Below are 20,862 nucleotides of genomic sequence, written 5' to 3'. Positions count from 1 at the left end.
CTAGAGGATGACATTTTTTTAGGAGTACCGCGGGTCACGTGATTCTGGCGGGACCGGAGTCAACCTCATTATAGCTCACGTAACCAGGACATGACCAGATTGAAAGTTAACGGGAGCAGACAAGAGCGGGAACCGATCAATAAGCAAAAATGAAAAATGAAAAAAATAAAAATAAAAAATGGGCGCAGCTATTTTGTAGTTTTCTTTCAATAAGCCTTCAATTTAACACAAGTCAAAAGAACTACATGCCCAGAAGTCAACGTTCTAGCCAAAGCTTTTCACCGAGAGGGCGGGAGGAGCAGCAAAGTCACCAGCAAAAAATTGAGTGGCTGAAAATAGTTTGCAACGCAAAGTAAGAAGTAACTGTCTATCTATTAAACTCACAGAATGGGCAGGAAAGTGTCAAATAACCCTGAACTTCACGAGAGTTGTGTTGGTGCTGTGCTGCTTTAAACATTAGTCTCAGCTGCAGTGAGGAGCTGCGGTGGGAGTTGGACCATCTTTGTTTACCGTCAGTAAATAAACACACTCAATAGCGCATTTTCTCTACCTTGTCTCTTTTAATTTAAAAATTATACTCTGCTTTGTTATGTGGGTTTTTAGATTAAAATCTTCATTATCTGTCGCTGTTTGTATTTTAATTCATTTTTATATTGTGACGTCCTGCTGGATACTGAAATCGAGGAAAACGTGAATAACCATCGCTTTATTGTGTAAATAGTTACTGTCAACCACAAGCCATGTCAGTACAACAACAAACTCGTTAGTGAAAGCATTCTCCTGTAGAAATATCTAATTTTTTATAAGAAAGACTTGTTGCATATATATTATAATAATTGTTTTGGTTTTAGATTTAAGATATGACATGTACAATTATGTTGTGTTAAATTTTAGGCCAAGAGTTGATTTTTCTCAGTTCATTTCCTCACACCAGGGGCGATTCTAGAAACCCTTTTTAGGGGCCTTAGTCCCCCAGTGTTGACAATGGCTCTTTGCTTGAACAACACAGTGTGTATTAGCATTAGAATTATTGTAGGGGGGACATATTGGTGCGAGGTCTGAGGGTCCTCCACCATAACTTTTGGAATAAAGTTGCTGCTATTTCCTGCATTCTGATATATTTTAACAGGTTTTAAAACATCTATGTTTACCTACATGAGTAAATCCTTAATTCAATAGCTGTTTTAGAAAGCATGACACAAGAAGTAGCACTAAGCTTTTTGTTTGTCTTTAATTTAATTTAAATTTTCTAACCAACACAGGAAGCTGTTAGCTCTGGAAGCAAACTGTTAAACAGCTTTGAACACAAAGACCCTTGTCACACACTTCAAAAGAGCAGGTAAGATACATAAAATCTTGTAATATCTGCCTGGTGAGGCTGCTTACATAATTATAAAATATGATAAGTGAAATAAATAAAGAAAAAATGAGATACTGTAATTTATATTTGCAAAGGTCACATTTTCTTAACTTAATTTCAATTGTAAATCTCTTCTTTTTGATAAAAAATTTTCCAAAAGAAAGGCCAACAAATTGTAATTTGTAGTCACTGTAACCCTATTTTGACTTGTGCACTGTCTTCTTTCACTTTTAGGTTACAAAAGGTGGTGGACTGGTCACTGAAGTTGTGGAGAGATGAGGTGGAACACCAGACCTGCAATGCTCCTGTGTGTAAATGATGCTCTGAAGTCTGGTAAGATGCACGACATCCTGCTTCGCCAAAACGAGCTTGTTACTACCTCAACCACATAGATTGCGAATTTCTTGAGAATGTCGTCCAATGTATAACAATGCCTTTAAACAATTAATTTGTTGAGTTCTCTTGCTTGGTACATTATTTTTCTTTTCTTTTTTTTTTTTCTTTTTTTGTTTAACCAATTTGAAACATGACGGTAATGTTACTGTTTAAAGAAAACAATTGCTCAACAAATTAGTAAAATGTAACTTTTATTTGTTGTTTGGGTTCTTTCATCTACATGGTGTGATCCGTGTACTGTTTTTGATTTTTTGTTTTTACTGTAACTGACCTTCAAAAGAGTAAAAAACAGGGACTCAGCAGCAGATTTCTGTAGAAAAATTATATGGACTACAGGCCATGTATTATTTGTCTTGTGCCCTTAAGTGAAGGTTTTAGTTTGGATTAAGACAAAAAATGTCTATATTTCACCACAGATTAACTGTTTCTGTTGCCATATCTTTTGAAATAAAACTGCAGAACACAAAGTAATTTAAACAGGAATGGGTAGAAGATTAAATCAAATTCAATGCATTTCCTAAAAATTAAATGAAGATAAAAAAAACTGGAGTGGTACAGGATTGGGAGTGATTCTGAACAGGAGCAGGAGTCATGTTACCAGGAGTGGAACAGGACAGGATTTTATTTTATTTTATTTTTTTACTCTGGACCAGGATTGGGACAGGATTTTGTTTTTGTGGGACCAGGACAGGACAGGAGTGAAAATCCACTCCCGTGTCATCCTCTACTCTCTTCACCTCTACTACATTCGTTGCTAACTACTCCTTCAGGACCACCCCTACTCCATTTCTCTTTCTATCCACCATGGTAAAACAGTTTGAACCCTGCTCCAATGCTGCGAGCCTTGCTGCCCTTCCACTTGTTCTCTTGGACACATAAAACATCTACCTTTCCTCTCTGCATCATGTCAGCCAGATCTCTACCTTTGCCTCTCATTGTCCTCACATTTAGAGTTGCAACCCTCAGTCCTACATTCTTTATTTTCCTCTTCTCCCTCTGTCTCCTGACACGTTTCCCTCCTCGTGGTCTTCAACTAACAATAGCACAATTTCCACCGGCAACCTGTTTGTCAACAGCACCGGTGGCAGTCGTTGTTAACCCAGGCCTCGACCGATCCGGTATGGTTTCGCTTTGATGAACTCGCATAATGTTTTTGGCAAAAGTATTTTACATCAGATGCCATTCCTTACACAACCCTCACCATTTACCTGGGCTTGGCATCGGCACAAGAGATACACTGGCTTGTGCTCCCTAGTGGCTGAGGCCACTGAAATGGATAAAAAGCTCCTTGGTAGCAGGGCCCCAGGGGTGGATAAGATTTGCCCGAAGTTTATTAAGGCTCTGGATGTTGTAGGGTTGTGTTGATGAGTTGAGAGTTAAATAAAATGTTGTTTTTCTGACTATTTTAACCTGTGATATAAAGTGTTTTTTGTGCATGTTGTTGTGAGTTACCCAGAGGCCTGAGGAGGAGGCCCGGCCCACCTCCTCCTGTACGCTATCTGGAGGTTTTTCTCAACCTAGCTTCTCACGCTCCCTCGTTATCTAGAGGTTTTTTAAGCTTCTCACGCTCTCGCGCTATCTCAAGGGTTTTTCGCAGACTTTGAGTCCAAGGTGGGCATGTTGCTGGGAGATGTTCCCATGTAATGCAGAGAGTATTAAAGTGTGACACTCAGAATTAGAGTTGAAGTCTGCTGTGGATCCTGATCCAATGCCCAGCCTGAATTGATGCTACCTTTTTACTCGGACTGAAATGGCTTCCCGGTCTGGTGTCATGGTGAGGGGCTTTTTACATCAATATCTGATTTGTACTGAATGTACTGGTGCTTTGCTTTGCTGTATCTGTGGCGGTGTAATAAAAATTACACATTATTATTCTAGCAGAAACAGCCTGTGAGTTTTTTTTTATTTATTGCTCCGACCGTCCACCCGACCCTGTCTTTTATTTAAGATAATTTCATAGAACAGTTGGCTTACATGAATTCATTCAAACTTTATTTAGTCTGATAAGTCACATTGAGCCTAGAAGACTCATTTACAAGTGAGATCTGTTTAGACAGACAAAAAGTAGTGAAACTGGACACGTAGGAATTGGAGGCAAAACAATTCTTATCAGACCTTTTCTTCCTGCCTGAGAAGAAAAACTCTGATATTAAAAAACACCTCGCACAAACAAGCACATAGTGACGTAGACATTCTGCAGAGGGGGAATATTAGTGCTTAGTGTATTTTTAGATGATGTTTTTCTTAGTTCATATCTTAGATGTTATCAGATTTTCTTTTACTTTTTTTGTTGGATGTAACCGTGACCCTGTGTATATAATTTCGTTCCACTACATGTACCACATGTGGTGCGAACAACAATAAATCATTTCTGACTCTGACTCTCTCTGACTCTAGAATATTGCATGGACATCATAGACAGTTCCCCTGGATTGGCAGACAAGGGTGGTGGTCCCCCTATTCAAAAAGGGGGACCGTAGAGTGTGTTCCAACTACAGGGGGATCACGCATTTAAGCCTTCCTGGTAAGGTCTATTCGGGGGTTCTGGAGAGGAGGGTCCGTCAGATAGTAGAACCTCAGATTCAGGAGGAGCAGTGTGGTTTTCGTCCTGGTCGTGGAACACTGGACCAGCTCTACACCCTCAGCAGGGTCTTGGAGGGTGCATGGGAGTTTTCCCAACCAGTCTAAATGTGCTTTGTGAACTTGGGGAAGGTGTTTGACCACGTCCCTTGGGAAACCCTGTGGGGGGTACTTCGGGAGTATGGGGTACCAGGCCCTTGGATACGGGCTGTTAGGTCCCTGTACGGCCGGTGTCAGAGGTTGGTCCGCATTGCCGGCAGTAAGTCGGGCTTGTTTCCAGTGAGAGTTGGACTCCGCCAAGGTTGCCCTTTGTCATAGATTTTGTTCCTAACATTTATGGACAGAATTTCTAGGCGCAGCAAATGTGTTGAGATCTGTTTTGGTGGCCTTAGGATCACGTCTCTGCTTTTTGCATGTACTACCTGAACATAGACGAGGTAGAAAAGAGAGTCTTGACGTCCTTTTCAGGGACACCACCAAGTCATTGGTTCAGGTATGTTTACGACACCTGGGTTCAAAGTAAATCTCAGGAAGTCCAACATTTCACCGATTACATCAACTCTGTAGATAAATTTATCAAGTTCACACAAGAAGATGTAAAAAAAAAATGGCAGGTTAGCATTCTTAGACTGTGAGGTCTCAGTTCCTGATAGAGGACATTTGCAAACTGAGGTGTACTGCAAGCCTACCCACACAGACTAGTATTTGCAGTTTGACTCCCATCACCCTTTGAAGCACAAGTTAGGAGTCATCAGGACTCTGTACCACAGAGCAGACAGCGCCCCCACTAACTCAGGAGCTAGGCAAAATGAGAAATACCACACAAGACAGGTTCTAGAGCAATGTGGATATACTAACTGGGCCTTCCTGAAAGCAGAGAAGAAACCCAAACAGGACTCCAACCAGCCATCAGGTGAAAAGGAGGAACCCAGACCCAGACCAGTGGTCATTCTATATGCTGAGGGAGTATCAGAGAAATTGAGACATTTATTTTCTAAACATAACGTCCCAGTGGCTTTTAAACCCCAAAATACATTACGGCAAAGACTGGTTCATCCCAAAGATCCAGTCCCCCAAAACAATCAGAGTAATATTGTGTATGCTGTTTAGTGTCAGGAGGGCTGTGATCAGTCTTACATTGGGGAAACTAAACAGCCACTGGCCAAAAGAATGGCCCAGCACAGAAGATCAACATCATCAGGCCAGGACTCTGTGGTCTACACTCTTCTCCAGGCCAGTGGTCATGAGAGAGCTGAGCTGTAAGTCAAAGCTCTCTGTTTAATGGTCAGGATACTTTCGTACCCTCACCTATGGTCATAAACTCTGGGTAGTGACTGAAAGAATGAGATCCTGGATACAGGCAGTTGGAATGAGTTTCCTCTGCAGGGTAACTGGACTCTCCCTCAGAGATAGGGTGAGAAGTTCAGTTATCCGGGAAAGACTCAGAGTAGAATCGCTACTCCTCTACAATGAGAGGAGCTAGTTGAGGTGGTACAGGCATCTGGTAAGGCTGTTCCCTGGGCACCGCCCTAGGGAGATGCTTTGGGCATGTCCAACTGGGAGGAGAGCCCAGGGAAGACTCAGGACATGCTGGAGACTACGTCTCTTGATTGGCCTAGGAATGCCTTGGAATCCTCCCAGAAGAGCTGGAAGAAGTGGCTGTGGAAAGAGATGTCTAGACCTCCCTGCTCAAGCTGCTGCCCCCATGACCCGACTTCAGAATAAGGGGAAGATACTGGATGGATGTTGGGAGAAATTGATGAGGGATTTGTTTGATTGGATATCTATATAATTTATTAGTTATGAGTTAAGCTCATAAGATATGCATTTATTATGCAAATAACCTCGTTAGGTGGGCACCACCTCTTGAAGAGGAAAAATCATCAGTCTCTAACCCTCAAATTAAATGTAAACTGAAACGTGAATTCTTCATCTCAAAGGTGGTGTTCCCCTACACAATAAACAGTGTGTTTTGATACATTTACCTGTTCATTCAGGGTGTTGTAGCCACATAGCGTGTTGATAACCTCTCCTGCCTGTGTGAGGAGCCAAGACAGAAGGTCAGAAACAGGACTAAAGTGCAACATGACAACTGGAGACAGTAACTTATTACAGTATGCAACAGTAATGATGTCCCTGAGGATCTGTACTTGCTTAGTGCCAGTTCCACTGAAAACCTGTATAAGGACAGGAGCCATGGCAGCCAAGAACTCATAATAGCACAGATGTTCAGTCTTTCTAATTTCTATATCTAATGTGTGTGTGTGTGTGTGTGTGTGTGTGTGTGTGTGTGTGTGTGTGTAAAGACAGCACCAGAGTATTATGTCATTAATTTCTCTGGTGCAACTTCACTATCAGACCCCAGGCACACAAATGATTGAGGGCCAAAGGACGATAGAGAAGGACTTCAGGGGATTTTAATTTATAAAGAAAAATATCTCAAGGTCAATACAGTGAGGAAAATAAGTATATGAACACCCTGCGACTTTGCAAGTTTGCCCACTTAGAAATCATGGAGGAGTCTGCAATTTTCATCGTAGGTGCATGCCCACTGTGAGAGACATAATCTTAAAAAAAAAATCTGGAAATCACAATGTATGATTTTTTTAAAATAATTTATTTTTGTGTTACCGTTGCAAATAAGTATTTGGATGAACACCTGTGAAAATCAATGTTAATATTTGGTACAGTAGCCTTTTCCTGGTGAAGATTCTCAGTCATCAGGATATGATGTTGTTTCCTCACTCCTCCCTTCCCCAAGGCCGTGGACATGTAATAGAACCTCAACTGAGCTGAAGATGAATGTCACCTCTTATCTGGACAATGGCTGGGGGGGGGGTGTTCTCTGGACTATGCTACGACTTTCCCTTAAAAATTCAATGTTTTCACCGGCCTATATGCATATGTATAACGTCTGTTTATGTTGCTTTGCTGTGGTAGTTTTTTTTTGATGCCTCAAATCGTGCCCTGTCTAGGACATGGCGTGAGAGATCTTTTTTTAATATCGTCTCTCCTCATGTTTTCGTCCCTTTTCTCATCTAAGCAAAATATTATTCTGAATAAGAATAAAAAGGCAGCGCTATTTAATAGCCGCAGCTTTGTGCACTCCGCCCATCTTTCGGATGACTGTACGTACATATTCTCGTTGTATCTAAGTGCAATGCCAATAAAGTTTATTCTGATTCTGATATGATAAATTCAAAAAACGTTCAATACAAGAACAACATTATTTGTAACGGAAGACATTTTGCTCCTCATCCGAGAAGCTTTCTCAATTCAAAGAGCAGTGAGTGAGGGGTTCAGGTTATAAGGCTGAGTGAGATAAGATACACATACATATGTAGATTGACAATTCACACCTCAACACCTTAACTGTAGGGGTTTCTTAAAGTCTGTGTTACTCTAATTCACAGATGAGGCCCCTCTGTTCCCATCAGGTGTGAAAACTGGCTGGGAATCAGTCTTAAAGTTGCATTATATGTTTTTGAAAGTGGAAATCTGAGGCCGCCTCCTCTGTTAAGAGATGGTTTTTCTCTTTTTACATAAATTTCTTCCTTCACCCCCCTCTCAAACCATCTGTATTCTCGGTTCTTCTCACACAGATGGAAAACAAGAATTAAACTTTAAATCAAAGCTAAAATAAAATAATCTGTATACAAGAAACAAAACCACACATCTAAATAGAACAATAAAAGTAGACAATGAGTGCAAATACATCAAATGATGAAGACAACCTATAAATAATAATCAGTTTCAGATATGTCATCATTTCTATGCTGATGATATTTAGCTATATTGTTCCTTCAGACCTTCTGAACATTGCAAACTGTCCTCGTTAAACTGTATTAGCAATATCAAACAATGGTTCAGTGACAACTTCCTTCAGGTTAACTGCGATAAAACTGAAACCTTAATTATTGCTCCTGACAATCAAACAGCTGAAATTAAGCAACATCTTGGTCTAGTAGCCTCTTCTGTCAAACCAAATCTCAGAAACTTTGGAATTATTTTTGATTCTGCCATGTCATTGCAATGCCATTCTCATGGATTTATCAGAAATTGCTTTTTTCAATTGAATATTTCTAGGCTTAAGTCTCTTGTGTCAAAAGCTGAATTAGAGATGATTATCCATGCTTTTAGTACGTCCCGTCTGGATTACTGTAACAGTCTTTTCATTTGTTTGACCAAGAAGAATCTTGATCTTGAGCTACAAAAAGATTTGAAGCTCTCGACCTTGACCTCTCTAAGTGTCTTTAAGAATCTGTTGGACACCTGGCAGGGTCCAATGCTGACATGTTCCTGTTTTTAGTTTTCTACATTTGTCTTGGAATCTAGCTGGGTTTTTTTTTGTTTTGTTTTTTTTGTTACCTTTTCCTTTTAGCCATCCTATTTGTTAAAAAAACAAACAAAAAAAAACTAGTATGCTTTTTTATAACTGTTTATTGTTGTTGCTGTTGTCCATTGTTGTCATCTTTCTTTGTTGAAATCAGGTCTCTCTTGTAAATGAGTCCTCGAGGCTCAATGGGATTTACCTGTAGAAATAAAGGTTGATTGATTGATCGTTTGCAGACAGTTCAGAATGCTGCTGCAAAGCTTTGAACCAACACATGGAAAAGACAATACATATCACTAGTTTTAATTTCTTTATATTGGGTACCGGTATGTTTTAGAATTCATTTTAAAATTTTAGTTCTTACTTTTAGAGCCCTGAGTAGTCAAGTCCCAGTCTACGTTTCTGACCTTTTAGAGCCCTACTCCTCTTCTCGGAGCCTCAGATCTTCCAGTTAAAGGCTGTTAATTGTCCCACGGACTCATTTTGGGGGCGGCTGTGGCTAAGTGATTAGAGCAGTCATCCTCAAATGCGAGAGTTGGGAGTTCGAATTAGAGGATTACATTTTTTCGGGAGTACCACCGGTCACGTGATTCCGGCCGGATTCCGGCCGGACCGGAGTCAACCTCATTATAACTCACGTGACCGGGATGTGACCGGACTGAAAGCTAACGGGAGCAGACAAGAGCGGGAACCGACCAATAACCAAAAATGAAAATGAAACAAACAAACAAAAAAAAAAAAAAAACACGGGCACAGCTATTTTGTAGTTTTCTTTCAGTAAGCCTTTACTTTAACACAAGTCAAAAGAACTACATTTCCCAGGAGTCAAGTGTTCGAGCCGTAGCTTTTCACCGAGAGGGGGAGGAACAGCGAGCGAAGCGGTACCGAGTCTGAAAATAGTTTGCAATGCAAGGTAAGAAGTAACTGTCTATTAAACTCACAGAACAGGCAGGAAAGTGTCAATAACCCTGAACTTCATGAGAGTTGTGTGTTGGTGCTGTGCTGCTTTAAACTTTAGTCTCAGCTGTGAGGAGCTGCGGGGAGTCGGACTTTGTTTACCGTCAGTAAAGGAACAGACTCAAACAGCGCATTTTTCTCCACCTTGTCCCTTTTAATTTAAAAATGATGCTCTGCTTTGTTATGTGGGTTTTTAGGTTAAAATCTTCATTATCTGTTGCTGTTTGTAATGTTAAAAAAAAAAAAAAACTGTTCCTGGTTAAAGTGCACGCATACTCCAGTAAAAATATCCCAGTTTTTATATGAAAGGCTGGTTACATATATATTATAATAACTGTTATTGTAGGGGGGACATATTGGTGTGAGGTCTGTGGGTCCTCCCCCATAACTTTTTTAATAAAGTAGCTGCTATTTCCTACATTCTGGTGTATTTTAACAGGTTTAAAATAATAATAATACTTTATTTATAAAGCCCTTTAAAACAACCACAGCTGCCACAAAGTGCTGTACATATAAAATCAAGAACATTTAAACACATAAAAACAGTTGTTAAAACATTAAGATCAATAAAAACTAAAAACAGTGCAGAGCAAAATTCAGTGTGTGCTAAAAGCCAGGGAGTAAAAATGTGTTTTTAAAAGAGTTTTAAAACTGGACAGTGAAGGAGCTCGTCTGATGGAAGAGGGAGATCGTTCCACAGTCTTGGAGCAGCAACAGAAAAAGCTCTGTCCCCTCCGAGCCTCCGCTTGGACCTCGGCACCTCCAGGAGCAGCTGATCAGCTGATCTGAGGCACCGAGCAGGAGAGTATGGGTGAAGCAGCTCAGAGGTAGGATGGAGCAAGACCATTTAAACTTTTAAAAACAAATAAAAGAATCTTAAAATGAACTCTAAAATGAACGGGCAGCCAGTGGAGTGAAGCCAGAGTGGCGGTGACGTGCTCCCTTTTTTGAACTCCAGTTAGAAGCGGAAACTTTTATGTTTACCTACATAAGTAAATACTTTATCCAATAACTGTTTTATAAAGCATGGCAAAAGAAGTAGCACTAAGCTTTTTGTTTGTCTTTAATTTAATTTAATTTTCTACCTAACACAGGGAGCTGTTAGCTCTGGAAGCAAGCTGTTAAACAGCTTTGGACACAAAGACCCTTGTCACACACTTCAAAAGAGCAGGTAAGATACATAAAATCTTGTAATCTCTGCCTGGTGAGGCTGATTAAATAATTATAAAATATGATGATATGAAAAAAATAAATAAATAAAATATGATAAGTGAAATAAATAAAGAGAAATTGAGCTTCTGTAATTTATAATTGCAAATGTTGCATTTTCTTGACTTAATCAATCAACCTTTATTTATACAGGTAAATCCCATTGAGCCTCGAGGACTCATTTACAAGAGAGACCTTATTTCAATAAAGAAAGATGACAACAATGGACAACAGCAGCAACAATAAACAATTATAAAAAGTCATACTGCAGTTTGTTTGTTTGTTTTTTTACAAATAGGATGGCTAAAAGAAAAAGGTAACAAAAAAAAAAAAACAGCTAGATTCTAAGGCGAATGTAGAAAACTAATAACAGGAACATGTCTGCATTGGTCCCTGCCAGGAGTCAAACAGATTCTTAAAGACACTTGGACAGGTCAAGGTAGAGAGCTTCAAATCTTTTTGTAAGAAATTCCAGGAAACAGGAGCGGAGTAGGAGAAGGTCCTTTTGCCTAGTTCAGTCCTCACTGAAGGAACACTGCAGGTAATAATGTCCCGAGAGCGCACTCCGTAGCTGCACTCACGCAGAGACATGTAGGAGGAGATGTATGAAGGTATGTATGAAGCTGAATTTCCTTTTTCCAGCCACTTATTGCTACTTGCTACTTAGGACAAGTTTGAGGTGGAATAAATCTGTCTGGATGATGTTGAATGCAGATTTCAAAAGCTGGAAAGCCTTAGCAACAGTTATAGCTCGACAATAAACAACTGTGTCATCAGCATAGAAATGTATGGATGCATTAGGGATGTTTTTACCTACATTATGTATGTAGATTGTAAAGAGGGTGGGTCCTAAGACTGAGCCTTGTGGTACACCATTGTTGACTGTTAAATAACTGGAGGAAGTACCATTATGTTGAACACATTGCCTCCGGTCTGAAAGATAGTTAGAGAACCAACCAATGGTGTGATCTGAGAGACTAATTTCTGAGAGCTTGTGACACAAGATGTTCTGATCCACAGTGTCAGAATCTTTAGACAGGTTTAAGAAAAGTGCAGCACAATAATCCTTAGCATCCAGTGCTTCAACAACGTCATTAAGAACCTTCAGTGAAGCAGTGGTTGTGCTGTGATGTTTCCTGAAACCAGATTGATGGAGAGGTAAGATGTTAAATGAGTCCAGGTAATTTTTGATTTGAGAGTTTATCAGTTTTTCTAGAACCTTGGCTAAAATGCAGAGTTTAGAGATTGGTCGATAGTTGTTCAGTGAGGGGGGGTCACCTCCCTTCAGCAAAGGAAGAACAAAGGCTGTTTTCAAGTGTCTGGTTGGAGTTTTGTCTCATGGAGAGATTGAAGATGTGGGTCACAGGGACTGTGATGATATGAGCAGCCAGCCTTAAGAAATAAGGTGGAAGTTCATCTGGACCTGCAGATTTTTTAGGGTCAAGATCTTTTAACAGTTTATTGACCTCACTGACTGAGAATGGAGAAAAAAAGAAGGTGTGATTAACTGAGGATTGTGTATGCGGTCCATTGCAGCGAGGACTGTCCAGACATCACCCATCAGTGTTTATACGGAAATTCACCAGATTATCTGAAGGACCTTCTTGCTCCATATTCATCCACCCGGTCCCTACGATCACAGAACAGTAATCTCCTCCACCTTCCACGAACTAAATTAAGAACCATGGGAGATCGAGCATTCTGTGTGGCTGCCCCCCGCCTCTGGAACTCCCTCCCTGACTATCTGAGAGCTCCACAATCATTGACTGACTTTAAAAAAGGCTTAAAGACTTTTCTTTTTAAGCAAGCCTATTCTGCCTCCACATGATTGTATCATTGATTTTAGTTGATTTTATCACAGATTTTAGTTGATTTTATCACAGATTTTAGTTGATTTGATCACAGATTTTAGTTGATTGTATCATTGATTTTAGTTCATTTTTTCACAGATTTTAGTTGATTTTATCATTGATTTTAGTTGCACTCTGTAGCACTTTGAGATTTTTGTTAATGAAAAGTGCGTTACAAATTAAATTCATTATTATTATTATTATTATTAGACCTCTACATTGGAGAAACTAAACAGCCTCTTCACAGACGCATGGCTCAACATAGGGCTGGGCGATATGAGGAAAATCTAATATCCCGATATTATTTTGCTATATCACGATACACGATATATATCACGATATTTATAAATAATCTCCAGTTACTTTAAACTAGTATTTAAAATTGCACTGGTGTACTCTATTCAAACAGACCATTGATTTTTTTTTTTATTGAATACAAAATCAGAATAAGTTTAAAATGTTTTATTGTACCCATCAGTTGCACACAAATCATCTTCTTCAGTAATGAAATTAATACCACTGTCTCTTACTGTGGTCAACACTATACCTTTAATAAACAAGACCTTAGCAGCAATAAAAGTACACCAAGCACAAATCCACAATGAAAAACAAACCAGCTGTCTGAAAAAAATGGTGCTCGTTAGTGCTTTTTGCATAAAAATTGTAAAATCAAAAAACCTGATGAGTCCAGATTACAAAAATAAAAGTTTAAATAGTGACTATATAATCAACTGACCCAGAACAGCCACAGGTATCAGAGCTTCTCTAATCAATTTGCATATGCTGGAAATTTTGAGAAGGTGGTCACGTTTGTTAGCTGCTGGCCTACGTTTTCTCTTACTGAAACGTACAACTCTGGCAGCACTTTTTCTGCAAGAACTTGCGACCTGGCAAGTCGTATTTTGCATCAAGAGTCTTAATAAGATTTTTGAATCCAGGCTTTTCCACAACACTGACAGGAGCCATGTCTTTGGCGATATATTTAGTTACTGCGTCAGTGATTTCTCTCCACTTTGTACTTTTTCTGTCATACGGGATGGCTTTGGCAAACGAAGAAGCTAGTGTCATCTGCTTCACAGCTGTATTATTTAACTTTTTCTTTGTTGTGTGGGGAGACGTGGACATATGGAGTTTACAACATTCTTCATTTTGCAGTGGATGACTTCTTAGGTGGTGAAATAAATTTGTGGTACTGCTTCCTTTCGTGGCAATGGTTTTACGACACGTTTTGCAAATTACCGCATTTTGTTCCGACATCCTCCTTGTAAAATCCAAACCACTGCCAGATTATTGATCCAGTGCCGCTTCTCTTCGGAACTAGTTCATCGGACTCTTCAGTTATTGTCTCATTCACCTGCTCACCTGAATCTCCCGCTGTCACCATATTTTTTCCTCTATCAAAGTCTATATGCACATGCTCCGCACAGCGTGTCATGCGGAACATTTTCATGACTTGGGAGGGGGCAGGGAGTAGCGATGCATTCGTTGCGTGTCGGATAAACGAAACTCACAGTGAATTAGATGCGGAAAGCTTATTATTTGAATGGCAATTTATACTCAATGGTTGCGATAGAGCCATTTTAAGCATCGTAAACTGAAAAACTCGAGATACATCGAGTATATTCGATACATCGCCCAGCCTTAGCTCAACACAGGAGATCCAGCTCTTCAGGACAAGATTCACCTGTTCTCCTCCACCTCACAGATAAGGGACACTCTTTTGAGGACCAAAATGTGCACATTTTGGATCGAGAACACAGATGGTTTGAGATGGGGGTGAAGGAAGCAATTTATGTAAAAAAAGAAAAGCTGTCTCTTAACAGAGGAGGAGGCCTCAGATTTCCACTTTCAAAAACCTATAATGCAACTTTAACACTAGAAGTCCCAGGAATTTCGACCTCCCCCCAGAAGTCCTGAAAAAGGGTCAAAAGACCCTTAGCACTAGAGTGACTAGATTTTCAAGATCCTGAGGACAAACCCCCTCCTTCTCCTCAACAATTTGCGGGCCATTAACTGGCATTTGTTTTAAATATGCACACAAGTAACTCAGACACACCCACCTCACCAGACTGCATTCCAATGTCCAATCCAGGGAGCGGGGGATTTAGAAGCCAGGTTCAATTGCGCAAAAAAGCGCAGCCTTAGTCAAAGTAGTGCTCCAAACCGGACAACTCTGATGGCTCCAATTAGCATCCTTTCATTTGTAAATGTGGCCATTGCCTTAGGAATCAGCAGGGGAGAGATAAGCTGAACTCACACAAACGTCCGTCTAATACTCCAAACAGATGCGAAATCAACTGGTTATATTTTGAACTTATATCTCTTGGTGGCAAGTTGGTGCACATTTTGAACAAATTGAAGTCGATTAACCGTTTATTTTTCAATTGGTTTGGCTCATTTCTTGAAACCGAGATGACATTCTCAAAACACCATGTGAAACACAACTCAAGAGACTTTGCATTTTGAGGTTACTGACAATTTGTATGAAACATATTTTGTTTTGAAGCATACATGAAGTGTTTTGGGAGAGATGCATTATCCAGGTCATTTTGCCAAATGAACAAAACAAAACAAAAGTTTGCAAAACATACAATCTGTTTCAAGATATATGCAAAAGTTTTCTAAAAGATTTTAGTAATGTTTTTCTTTCAGAAAAAAGAGAAGTGGGTTCAAAATGACAGTTTAGAAAAAAATAACCAAATTAATTGTGAGAAGAAGGCACGCAAGGAGAAACTGCTTCAGCAACAACCTTCCACACCCAGCCCTGGCAAAAGGGCAAAGTGTCAGATCAAACATCGATGCACGAACAATTGTGCAACTGTGAGATGCGTCAACTGCTACAAATACACATGTGGCAAATGTACCAGGGATATACCCTGGCAGTGCCAGGTATGTTTCGACAGTGCAGATGGACTGCTGAGTGAGTGCTGAAATGCCAGTCACACAAGGAGGACATGCCACTCACACACACGCAGCCCCCCCACTAGAGCATAGTGTAAATATGTGTAGAATTGTTTTATCCCTTGTATTTTTATGACAAAAATAAAAAGCATGGAAACAAATAACGGTTGTTGTTTTTTATATTTCTCATGCTGAAGTTTTAGTCCTCTTGACTTACACGCAATTGCTTATGGTCTGTGCTTTTTTGCTCAAAACTAAGCTAAATACTATATATATCAAAACAAAATATGTGTTTCATACAAATTGTCAGTAACCTCAAAATGCAAAGTCTCTTGAGTTGTGTTTCACATGGTGTTTTGAGAATGTCATCTCGGTTTCAAGAAATGAGCCAAACCAATTGAAAAATAAACGGTAAATCGACTTCAATTTGTTCAAAATGTGCAACAACGTGCCACCAATATATATATAAAAAAATCTTCATATTATAAAATACAATAAACTGAATATAACTAACTAGAAACTAAATGGCTAAACTCAATGGAAAACAGTTAGTTGGGAGTTAAGCGTGCCACCTCCTGTGGTGCACCAGTAATGGCCTTATTTACAAAACAAAAGCGCCTGTTAACAGCTCATTATAGGATGTTAGCTAAAATCCTTCAGGTCACTCGACCCGTCTCTGGGTTCCAAAGGTAGAAATGTTAAATGACCCTTCTCTGGGACTTCTAGTGTTAAGACTGATTCCCAGCCGGTTTTCACACCTGATGGGAACAGAGGGGTCTCATCTGTGAATTAGAGTAACAAAGACTTTAAGAAGCCCCCTATTGTTAAGGTGTGGAGGTGTGACTTGTCAAATCTACGTGTGTGTGTGTGTGTCTTATCTCACTCAGCCATATAACCAGAATCTCTCACTCACTGCTCATAGAATAAGCTCCTCGGATGAGGGGCGAAACGTCTTCTGTTACAAATAAAGTCCAGTTGTTTTTGTATTTAACGCTTTTTGAATTCATCATGTCCTGGATGACTGAGAATCTTCACCAGCAAAATGAGATCATCAGAGGTACAGCACAGGTTGAACAACTGGGAGATAAAGTTTAAGAGGACACACTGAGAATAGGGATGCACCGATCCACTTTTTTTTTCACTTCCAATCAGATACCGAAATTTTTATATCACCCGATACCAATCCGATATCAATCCGGATACAGAAAAAACAGTGCTGAATTAACAAAAATGACTAAATCATGTAATCTGGACCCGTTTCTAAAACCGATGACATGATTTAGCCATTTTTGTTGTCTACCTGGATGTTTGAGCTTACAAACCCCGTGCTGAATTAACTTAAAACATTTGTTTTGTTAAACACAGATATGAATGTACTGAATTACAAATTTATTGAAAACGTTGCACCAGAACAGCACACTTAAACACACCAAGAGCTTCACAAGCTCGGTCAAACATGTAAAAACAACACAACTTTAATTTGTTCAGTCAGTACGCTAGCGCAGGACGTCACTCAAAGCACAAAGCATAGAGTTAGAGTGAATAGATCTGCCCAGTCATGGATCAGTCACATTGTCACCGATACTCGATCCAGAAGTTTTTCGATGTCTGTACAGATACCAATATTGGTATCGGATCGGTGCATCTCTAACTGAGATGGCTTGGACATGTCCAGAGGAGGGACAGTGGTTTGGGACAGTGAGGAGATTGGGCGTTTTCTGTCATGGGCCCTAAACTCTGGAATAATCTGCCCATCAACATTCGACAGGCCACCTCAGTCTATTTTTAAATCTCTCCTCAAAATACATCTGTACTCATCGGCATTTAACACAGTGTGATGTCATTTGGTATTTTGTTGTTGATGATTGTGTTCATCCATTTTGCTTTTAATCCCTGACATTCAACACAGGGTGATTTGATTTAGTATTTCAGTATTGTAAAAAAAAAAAAAAAAACCTGTAGTATGACTTTTTATAATTGTTTATTGTTGTTGCTGTTGTCCATTGTTGTCATCTTTCTTTGTTGAAATCAGGTCTCTCTTGTAAATGAGTCCTCGAGGCTCAATGGGATTTACCTGTAGAAATAAAGGTTGAATGATTTCATTGTTTCTCATTATATTTCATTGTTTTTATGCTTTTATTCATGTTGCTGTAATATGTTGTTATTAATATTTGATGCTGTGATCTTTTTTGGTAAGCACTTTGATAACAGTTACTGTTTTAAATGTGCTATATAAATAAATGTGACTTGACTTGACTGGACTGTTCAGAGGAGGGACAGTGGGAATATTGGTAGAAGGATGTTAGAAATGCAGCTACCAGGAAAAAAACAAAGCGGAGATATATGAATGCAGTTAGAGAGGACATGGAGGTAGATGGAGTGAGGACAGAGGATGCGGAGGACAGAGTGAGATGGAGGAGGATGACTCGCTGTGGAGACCCCTGAAGAGGGAAAAGCCAAAAGAAAAAAAAAGATTATATTTAATGTTAATTGAGTTTTAATCTTCAGGCATATTGATTTCAGGGACTTCCATTTCTATATGAATAAAAAAAAACTCCATCTGTGTAGGGCTGGGTACCTTTCTAAAAAAAAAAAAAAAAGGTATCGGTGTCGATACCTTCACTTTGGTGTTGGTTCCTTGATGGTTCTTATTCAGTACCAGTTTTGTAATTAATATTAATCCTAACAAGAAGAAATGATGTTACACATTACAGTACAAATCTTGAGTTTTATTTTTTAACTTTGGTATTTTTCCATTACAAGCAGTTTTCTTACATTAAAAATAAATAAATAATTTCCAGTTCAAAAGACCAGTTGCAAACCAGTGACACGTCGGTGTCTAATGCCCCTTTTCCACTGTCACGGCGCGGGTCGGATATTTCCGGCTTGACGCGCGTTTGAGGTCTTTCCACTGTTCCTGTGACCGGCTCGCCTCCCTAAATTCTGGCCCGGCTTCTCAAGGGTTCCGAGCGAGCCGCGCCGTGACGTCAGAAACACTGTCGGTCGCTGATTGGTCGGGGGGAGGAGTCTGTGGAGTCTTTCCAAACAACCCGATCCGCCATTTTTCTCTACCGCTTGCCATTAGCGATAACTCGAGGAGCGTATCTTTTAGTATTTTGAAGCTATAAAAAAACCAATAATATCAAAGCCGTGGTCAAATGCAGAAGTGCAGGTGTTGTTCTGCTTGGTGGCCGACGAAAAAAGTCAAAGCGAGCTAGATGGAGGATTGGAGGGTGGTTTGGACACGGCCACTGCTCTACTTGAATCATTTATAGAAGATGGTGAGTGTTTTCTAACTTTAAACATATTTTAAGTGACTCATCCCATCGGTTCTGAACATATTTTTAACTAACAAAAGAGGCTGATGCCATAATAGGACAACGTCGGGGCTACGATGCTAAGCTAATTTGCATAAACGCTAACTGTCCTCCGGTCCCGTTTCTCACTGTATTTTATCCAGAACGTATTTCAGCGCGTGAAGGTTCATCTCTAAACTCCACATTAAACCCTCCAAGCCTCCCGGCTTCTGCTCCTGCTCCATCAGAGGAGTCTACACCTGACAGAGCTCCATCACAGCCCAGCTGCACCTCACAGAGCAGCACAACGCTGCAGCTTCTGTGCTCGGTAAGATGCAACATGTTCCACATCAATTTATTTGTGCCGATAAGGACTTGTTTTTATTTTATTTTTAAAGTAAAAAAATAAAATGTTGAATAAATACTGAATTGGGATGAAATTATGTACACAGGGTCCCAGTTACACACAACAAAATGTAAAATAAAAACAGTAATAAGCTCTAAGATATGAATTAAGAAAAAATATCAACTCAAAAACATCTACTAATAAAACACTAAGCACTAATAGCAGTAAACAATCAAAACAATACGTCAAACAGCAACATGAACTTGAGTTTGTGCAGCCTCATGAATATCTAACCAGGATAATCATGTTGCTGCTGATCCATTTCATGTTGCTGCTGATCAGTTTCATGTTGTTGCTGATCTGTTTCATGTTGCTGCTGATCAGTTTCATGTTGCTGCTGATCAGTTTCATGTTGCTGCTGATCAGTTTCATGTTGCTGCTGATCAGTTTCATGTTGCTGCTGATCTGTTTCATGTTGCTGCTGATCCGTTTCATGTTGCTGTGTTCATGCATGCTCGTCTGTCCACACAGACTCATGTCCGTGCTGCTGTTCTGCGTATTGTGTTTAATGTTTTTATGCTATTAGAGCTTATCATATTTTTAGTTGATGTTTTTCTTGGTTCATATCTTAGATCTTATTACTGTTTTTCTTTTATATTTTATTGTTGGATGTAACTGGGACCCTGTGTACATAATCTTGATCCACCACATGTACCACATGTGGTGCGAATGACAACTAAGAATATCTGCATCTGTATAATACTTTCTGATTCATATATCCATTATTATTATTTTCATTATTTTTAAATCTATTTATTTTTCATTTTCTTATTTGATCAGTTTCTTATTATTAATATATCTATTAGAGCTGTTAGCTGCACCTTTCTTTGTTTTCTGCATTTATTCAAAAACAGTACGTAGCTTGAATTAACCACCTGTTTCTTCTTTCTAGTGAAGAGAAAGAGAAAAGAGTCCAGTAAAGAAAAGTCTTATTTCATCACTGAATGAACATGAAGAACTGAAGCGGACACAGCAGGAACAACACTTGTGTCTTCTTCTGGATGAAGCCCGTGAGACAAGGGACACACAGATACACAGTCATTAGTTGGACGCAGTAGTTTTTATTTTTCTACATTTTTCACTTCTTACTTTTCCTATTAAACAATTTTTTTCTTAAGCAGTGTCCTTGAACATTAAATTTCCTAAACAAATTTTACAATGTTAAGTGCATATAGTGTTTGTTTAAATTCATACTGGAAGTTGAGAAGAATTTCCAATTGCATTTGATCTTTAATGGATCCTAAGAAAAGATTAACAGAATCTGCTCAACTGTTATTATGTTATAAATGTTTTGTTCTAGGATGAAGTGAGACAAAAACAGTCAAAAATTCAGAAAAGACAGTTGTCTGTTATCAGTTATCGTTTATCGTCCGTACAACTGTAACCCCTGAGAGATTCAGCTGAAAGTCCTGATGCACCTTTTATTTGAACCTGCAGAGATTTGAACAGCTGATCTGAAGCAAACAGACAGGAGTTCACCTGAACTGACCACTCCTGCTGTTTGATGGTCTCCTCCTTCATCCATCCATCCATCCATCCATCCATCCATCCATCCATCCATCCATCCATCCATC

At 39.4% G+C, this 20,862-nt stretch overlaps 1 protein-coding gene across 1 annotated transcript in view; it reads right to left on the bottom strand.

The window, feature by feature from the left end:
• Positions 1–5,865: 5,865 nt before the first annotated feature.
• Positions 5,866–20,862, bottom strand: part of zgc:110329 (uncharacterized protein LOC550500 homolog) — a 58,941-nt gene continuing 43,944 nt past the window's right edge. Inside the window, exons 6-7 of the mRNA XM_037679965.1 lie at positions 6,322–6,372; positions 5,866–5,892 (exon numbers count right to left, since the gene is read on the bottom strand). Coding sequence (XP_037535893.1) covers positions 5,866–5,892; positions 6,322–6,372 — 78 coding nt within the window. The remainder of the gene's footprint in view (positions 5,893–6,321; positions 6,373–20,862) is intronic.

Source organism: Nematolebias whitei, chromosome 8, assembly GCF_014905685.2.
Source record: "Nematolebias whitei isolate Nwh7 chromosome 8, NemWhi1, whole genome shotgun sequence".
Taxonomy (NCBI): Eukaryota; Metazoa; Chordata; class Actinopteri; order Cyprinodontiformes; family Rivulidae; genus Nematolebias; species Nematolebias whitei.
The sequence above is the reverse complement of the archived record's forward strand: the minus strand, read 5'-3'. Positions and strand labels throughout refer to the sequence as shown.